A 6278-nucleotide genomic window follows, 5' to 3' on the forward strand; every position below is an offset into this window, starting at 1 on the left:
GCCGTCTCTGTCTATGAATGTCGATAAGAGACTAAGAGGCTGTCAACTGTATAACGCTAAACATGGGGCGATATTCATAATCCGTTTTTATTTAAAACTATCTTAAATAATGTCTTAAGATGCTAATATAGTCCTCGGATTGACTTATGACATCTTAAGATTGTACTTAAGATAATCTTAAATGCAAGAATCAACTATGAATATCGGTCTGTTTCGCATCAAATTGGTACTGAATCTTTCCTTGTTTAACATACTTTATGTTTCTCTTTCTATAAAGTATGGTAAACAAGGAAAGATTCAGTATCATTTTACCGATGCGAAGCAGATCGATATGCATAGTCGATTCTTACATTTAAGACTTAAGTACGTAAGTACTTAAGTAAGTAAGTCTTAAGTACAGTCTTAAGATGTCATAAGTCAATCCGAGGACTATATTAGCATTTTAGGGCATTATTATTTAAGACAGTTTTAAAATAAAAACGGACTATGAATATCACGTCATGTTTCACAGTTATCAGCCTTAGTCCCTTATCGATATTCATAGACAGAGACGGCGGAGATTCAGAAAGAGACTTACTTGTAAATTGTTATTCTTTGCTTTCACCATCATCATAACTCGAACGGGCAGGCATTCAATCAGCGTCTCCAGCGCCATCTAACGCCAGACGCAACCATACATTCTGCTCTGTACGACAAGGACGTTAATAATATAAAATAACATAAAATAATATTTCTTAAAATATAATAAAATTCAGATTCGCATCGCAATATCTCCGCTCATGGGATACATAGAAAAAAAAAATAAAAGCATTTTTATTGTACAATCCGAGTATCCGAGCTATCGATTGAACGTATATAGAACTTGATCAGTTCACGTTATTGAGAACCGTGTCTCCAGATCTGCAACTTACCAACTCGCGTAAAGGAGTCACGGCAGTGCCCACGCCATGACACTTCGTTTGTCTTAGCCGAGCCACTACTATGTCTCCAGATTTCGTTTCCATCTCCTTTTGTTAAATTGAGTTATAAACAAATGAAGATCGAGGTCGAATAGATGATTATTATTTTCTAGGATGTGTGTTCATTAAATGTTGCATATACTTCGAAATGCTTCGAGTATGATCCACTAGCGTTTTCGTAGCACGATATCATAAATGATGTCCTAGGTTCCAGAGTACTGCAAATGCTTCTCTATCGAAGAGGTAGTACAACTGAAGCAACATTTTGAACGTACAAAAGCGAGAAACAATCGAGAATACCATAATTTATGTACTTTATTCTATTCGTTTGGTTTCAACGCTTTATATTGAAATTAAGAATAATGACGACTATACAATTAATAGAAGTTAATACCGGAGACGTATTTTCATACATACTTTAAGAATTCGTTCCTTTTATTTCAAAGCTTTATTTGTATTTGTTTCTTCTACTATTAAATCTATTCTTGTCTTCATAAATATAACTATAAGATCCTTGAAAAATCTTTATTATATATTAATGCCACGTTCATCTTGATATTAATATGAATTATTCCTTCAATATCTTCTTAGGAATATGTTCAAGATCGAGTTATTTGCAGATTATGTTCAATAATATAACGCTTCCAACATTTTACAATTGATCCACTTGTGTAGTATTGACAATGTTAATAGCGCTAACGGATCACACTCTATTGGAAGTATTTGTACGATATCCAGCTAATAAGATTTCGTCAAAATGATGTCATTTTTTCGGCCCGTAAATGTTGTTAGTTATTTGTCATCAACGTTTAAACATCGCTATGACGTGATTATATCAAAGTCTTTTGACGTCATTATTGTTATGTCATCAATGACGTCATCAGTTGATATAAAAATGACATTTACTCTATAAACAAATTGATGTTATTTATTATTATTCTGACGTCAAAATTACCTCAAAATGACAAGCTCAACTAATGTGAGCTTGTTTATTCGATTTTTAGACAATCAATTGCAATACTTTATAAATCTAATGACTTTACAATTAAGTAGCACAGCAGCGCCTTTAATACGAAAGTACACAAATATTATGTAAAATATTAACACAAGAAGCGTAATACTTTGACCCAATTTAAAAACAAATTTTATGTTAAATTGATACATTTATAACGTTAAATTTAACTGAAATTAGATGCTATTTTTAAATTTTTAGTTTAGGCGATGCTTCTGAGATATTTAACATTATATAAATTTAATAGATACTGTTACAAGAGAAAATAACACAAAATATCTGTCTCTTTTTACATATAAAATATATAACTAGTTGTACAGAACATATTTCTTCAGTAAAATTAATTTATAATACATTAAACACACATTTCATTCATCGTAGAAAATTAACCAATCACGGTCCAAAATGAATAATCGACTACGATTGATCAATTTTTTACGACTTAAGACCCTACGACCGCTATGACTTCTATTGTGTAAAGCATTAATAAAGTGCTCATATACATTTTTTTAAGTGCTTTTTTAGTGCTTTGTAAGCGCTATATGGTACTTTGGAATAAAACTTTGGATACATCAAAATGCAAATGCATTGCTTTCCATCTTTAACCATATTAAACCTAATAATCATATTAAAGTAATCCTTTTTTCTTACTCGAAAATTTTACTTGAAATATATACATAGTAAAAAATATTTTGTATTTACGTTGAAAATGAATCCTTGTTAAAATTTTTATGTTGTATTTTATTCGAGTATTAATTTAACATAATATGATTGTGTTATTTGAATATTTTGTGTTAAATTAAAATTTCTCATTGTTAAAATAACACAATTTACAGGTACAAAAACAAATAACAAAAATAATGTAGTTTTAAAACATAAATTTTAAGAATAAATAAATAAAATGTGTGTTGATTTAATATATTATAAATGTTAATTTTACTGAAGCAATATGTTCTGTTACATATTACAACTAGTTACATATTAGTTTCATATGTAAAAGAGTACAGATATTTTGTTATTTTCTCTTGTAACAGTAAATATTCTATTAAATTTATATAATGTTAATATCTCATAAGCATCGCCTAAACTAAAAATGTAAAAATGTAAAAATCTAATTTCAGTTAAATTTAATATTATAAATATGTCAATTTAATATAAAATTTGTTTTTAAATTGGATCAAAGTATTATGCTTCTTGTGTTTTGATTTTTTACATAATATTTGTTACTTTCTAACATATTCATCTTATATTAAATTAACACAAAAAATTTGGGTTAATTTAGCCGTTTGGGATATGAAATGTGATAAATTTAAACACAAAACTTTTTACTGTGTAGTATATATATGTAATGTATATTGCAATGTCGGATAAAATTTTCCTCGGAGAAGATGTTTTAGAATGCCCTAATATATAACATCGTGTGATGTATAATTGTGTCAAATGATCGAGCCTAGTTTCATCAAAATTGGAATTGCGGGGGCTCATCTTAAGATAATTTACGAAAAACACTTCTCTACGAGGGCTGTTTGATAAATACCCGTGTTAGGGAAGAAAATACTTTAAAAAAAATTTTTTTTTTTTACTTCTCTACATAATCTCCTTTCAGCTCGATACATTTAGCCCAGCGATATTCCAACATTTTTATACCTTTTAAAAAATATGATTGGTTGAACTCCTTAAAATCGGCGGTGACTTCCTCATTTAATGCAAAGCGCTTTCCGCCAAGTCATTTTTTCATGTTTGGAAATAAATAGAAATCGCAGAGGGCCAAATCTGGAGAATAGGGTGGATGAGATAACAATTCGTAGCGTAATTCGATCAGTTTTGCCATGGCAATTGCGGACGAATGAGCTAGTGCGTTATCATGGTGAAAGAGTACTTTTTTTTTCGCTAAATGAGGCCGTTTTTTCTTCAATTCAGCGTCGAATCAGTCCAATAAATCAGCATAGTACTGTCCCGTGATTGTCCAAATAGTCGGTGAAAATGATGCCTCGCGAATCCCAAAAAACGGTGACCATGGCCGATGGAACCGTTTTTGCCTTCTTTGGAGCAAATTCGCCGGATTTAGTCCACTGTTTAGATTATTCTTTCGTTTCTGGTGTGTAATGGTGGATCCATGTTTCGTCAACAGTGACGAAACGCCGCAGAAACTCTTTCGGATTGCGCTTAAACATGTCCAAACAGTGCTTTGAAGTTGTCATGCGATTCCGTTTTTGTTCCACTGTGAGCAAACGCGGCATCCATCTCGCCGATAGCTTTTTCATGCCCAATGTTTCGTGTAGGACATTTTGTATGCGTTCAGTTGAGATCTTTACAATGTTAGCAATCTCTCTGATCTTCACCCGGCGGTCTGCTAACACGATATCATGGATTTTGTTGACCATATCCTCCGTAGTCACCTCGGACGATCTGGGCGCTCTTCATCAAAAATGGATGTTCGGCCACGCTTAAATTCATTGTACCAATATCTTATGGTAGTCATCGAAGGTGCGTTGTTGTTCTTATATACGGCATGCAACTTTTCTTTGATTTCTTCACACGTCTTCCCGTCCAAAAACAGGAATCGAATCACAAACCGACATTGCTCTTTCTCCATGATTGCAAACAAGCACAAACTCGTCAACTTTCAATTGGTATAAAAACTAAACTAACCGGTACAGCTGTCTGAAATTTTTACTTGCGTCGTTCAAAAAATGGCGTTACACGATAGTATACAGACTTTTAGTCAGAAGCGCCCTCAGTCGTCAAACACGGGTACTTATCAAACAGCTCTCGTATATATCAAATCAATTCTATACATATTTTCTATTGAAAAAGAATAATAAAGAAATAAATATCAAGAAATTGTATAAAATCTCGTAGAAAAAAAGCGTTTATACTTTCACCAAAATTTGGGCATATAAATCACATATATAGCGTCAGCAATCTTTTTGACGTCTTTTTGACGTCATGTTAATGATGTACCATTTTAGTATTTAAAATCACGTCATAATTACGTCTCGTTTAAATCACATGATGTCACCGTCATTAAAATTATGTTTTTTTCACATCATTTCAATGTTGTCTTGTTAGCTGGGGAAGGACATATATCGAAACTTTTCTTTTTTTTATTATTTTTTTTCACGTTGATTTTTTTTTTTTTTTTTTTTTTTTTTAAATGAAAGAATGATAAATTCCAGGCAAGCTCTGAAATTTCAGGCATTTTCCAGGAATTTTCCAGAATACATATAATTTTAGGATCCAAGGATGTTCAAAGATCGCTGGACACCATAACAATGGTATTAAACTGATTCATTATTGCCTCGTGAATTTCATACCTCGAGCGAATATACCGGGAAAAATAATATTTCCTATTAGAAAAAAAATATACTTCCTATTAGTGTATAACTCGAAATGTCATTTTCATTTAGTAATTTGTACCTCAAATTTAGAGGTATTACGCTATATAAGATTAAAAGTGTATTGCTTGTTTATAAAAGAATCAAAATCGAATCATAAATAAAGAAAATACATTATTTATTATGATAAAGAATGATCCATAATATACAGAGTAATATAGTACCTTCAATGAATTAGGCAAGTATCCTGTGAGAAAATCTAAGAGCTTGGATAATTCCTCTTCAGCGAGTAAGCGAAAATTCCGGCCTCGTTCTATCGCTTCGGGACACTCCATGCTGAAACTAATTATCAAAAGATTAAATATGTAAATATGTGAACTTTTGATTCTTCATATAAACGCCTCATTTTAGAAATAAATAATTCGTAATTTTATTGTGACGTATAAATTAATAATTGAATTTTGTAAGAGATTAATACGTAATTTTTCAGAGAAAAGTTAAATTATTTGTTACGTGATATACTATAAAAACTTATGAAAAAAGTCACGTGATATTAACAAAGACACGCGACATAATCTGCTTATTCCGAGACTTATTCGTTATCGCTACACTAGTTACAGATTGATAAATATCAACGAAATATTATGTATAATCATGAATTGCGCGAGCAATTTGATAAATTCAAAGTTAATACCTGTTATTAGCGAGAATTCTAAAACTTGTATCTTTCAAGGCTTGTTGTTTGCAATAATTCACGTCGGAGTTCAGCTAGATTTTCTAATCTAAACTCGAACTAATCTTTATATTAAATAGTCTAAATTAAGAAACTCTTCCTACTATTAATAAAGTCTAATTTTTTATTGCAAAACTTATTGCAAGATATTTGAAAATTCATATCTATCGATATGAAATGAGAGAGAGAGAGAGAGAGAGAGAGAGAGAGAGAGAGAGAGAGAGAGAGAGAGAGAG

At 31.2% G+C, this 6278-nt stretch overlaps 2 protein-coding genes across 4 annotated transcripts in view; one reads left to right on the forward strand and one right to left on the reverse strand.

Moving 5' to 3' along the window:
* Positions 1-6278, forward strand: part of LOC108684546 (transmembrane protein 230) — an 87678-nt gene that overhangs the window by 54089 nt on the left and 27311 nt on the right. The window lies entirely within an intron of this gene.
* LOC108684545 overlaps positions 1-6278 on the reverse strand; it is a 47705-nt gene that overhangs the window by 35958 nt on the left and 5469 nt on the right. The window contains exon 2 of the mRNA XM_018188919.1: positions 5534-5651. Within this exon, the coding sequence (XP_018044408.1) occupies positions 5534-5644 (111 nt within the window). The 5' untranslated portion in view covers positions 5645-5651. The remainder of the gene's footprint in view (positions 1-5533; positions 5652-6278) is intronic.

This window comes from Atta colombica, unplaced genomic scaffold (assembly GCF_001594045.1).
Source record: "Atta colombica isolate Treedump-2 unplaced genomic scaffold, Acol1.0 scaffold135, whole genome shotgun sequence".
Lineage (NCBI taxonomy): Eukaryota > Metazoa > Arthropoda > Insecta > Hymenoptera > Formicidae > Atta > Atta colombica.